Source organism: Hipposideros armiger, unplaced genomic scaffold (assembly GCF_001890085.2).
Source record: "Hipposideros armiger isolate ML-2016 unplaced genomic scaffold, ASM189008v1 scaffold_130, whole genome shotgun sequence".
NCBI lineage: Eukaryota > Metazoa > Chordata > Mammalia > Chiroptera > Hipposideridae > Hipposideros > Hipposideros armiger.
This window is the reverse complement of record NW_017731480.1, coordinates 2,636,163-2,637,257: the sequence shown is the minus strand read 5'-3', so window position 1 is coordinate 2,637,257 and position 1,095 is coordinate 2,636,163. Positions and strand designations below refer to the sequence as shown.

At 40.5% G+C, this 1,095-nt stretch overlaps 1 protein-coding gene across 1 annotated transcript; it reads right to left on the bottom strand.

Annotated features, from left to right (window-relative positions):
* Positions 1 to 6: 6 nt before the first annotated feature.
* Positions 7 to 1,088, bottom strand: LOC109386251 (intron-binding protein aquarius-like). Its single transcript, XM_019649208.1, has one exon. The coding sequence runs from the start codon at positions 1,058 to 1,060 to the stop codon at positions 662 to 664; it is 399 nt and encodes a 132-aa protein (XP_019504753.1). The 5' UTR covers positions 1,061 to 1,088; the 3' UTR covers positions 7 to 661.
* Between the last annotated feature and the right edge of the window lie 7 nt (positions 1,089 to 1,095).

Here is a 1,095-nt window from a genome sequence, read left to right as displayed (position 1 = left end):
CGCCTGTTAAAGTACAGATTCCTGGGCACTAAACCCGAGATTCTGAGTCATTAGGTCTAGAGTGGCCCCCAAAAGAAACAGATGCCCTAGGTGATTCTGACACATTGGGAAATTTTGGTGAAGGAAACACGTTACCTCTTTGATGGACTTGAGAAACCTACATCTTACGGTTGTTAATGCCTTTACATCAAGGAAGACAGCAAAGAATGGTTTAAAAAAAAAAGGAAACACAACTTGAGCCTCTCATATTATGATAGAAGAAACTATTTCTTCCCCAATTTCAACACTTGCTTAAGGGTATTTATGGTTAGTTCCAGTGTATTCTGTCCTTTTCTTTAGAGAAGTTCACTAAAAATGTAAAGTATGTTTTATACATTCTATAGAAAATTCTTTTAATGTAGGTATGATTAAAGATACATTCAGTTAATAGAAATATCAAAGGAATGATTATCTGCCCTTCTGTTTGAACAAATGAAACCAGAGTTGTTCATACACATACATTTAAAAAATATATCCAAGAACATTGAAATCAGTTAACAAAAATAAGGACTGAACATTAATTATCACCTTTAAAATGGCAAAAGCAAATATAAAATACAAAAACTAGCTTTATTTAATTAGACTTTATGAATGAAATGTCCTAAAAAAGGCTACCATTTGGCTACTTGGTCGCCTCTGGGGCAGATGTGGCATCTTGATGAGTATTAGCCTCAGGTCCTGCCACAGCAGCAGGGATCTCAGATAGAACAGAGATGGCTTCCGGATTGGAACTAGCTCCTGTCTGATTGGGGGTGAGCTCAGTCTGATTGGCGGTGGGCGCAGTCTGATTGGAGGAGGATGCAGTCTGATTGGAGGCGAGCGCAGTCTGATTGGCGGTGGGCACAGTCTGATTGGAGGCGGGTGCAGTCTGACTGGAGGCAGGCTCAGTCTGAGAGGCTAACGTTTCTTGACTGAAGCTGGCGTCTGTTAGACTGGGCATGTCAGCTTGAGCAAGCATGCCCTCTTCTTCTGTTTCCAATTCTGTTTCCTGACTTTGAACTTCCTCACCTTCTTCCACCATAGCAGGTGGTAGCTGTAATAAGGTCTAATAAAAAA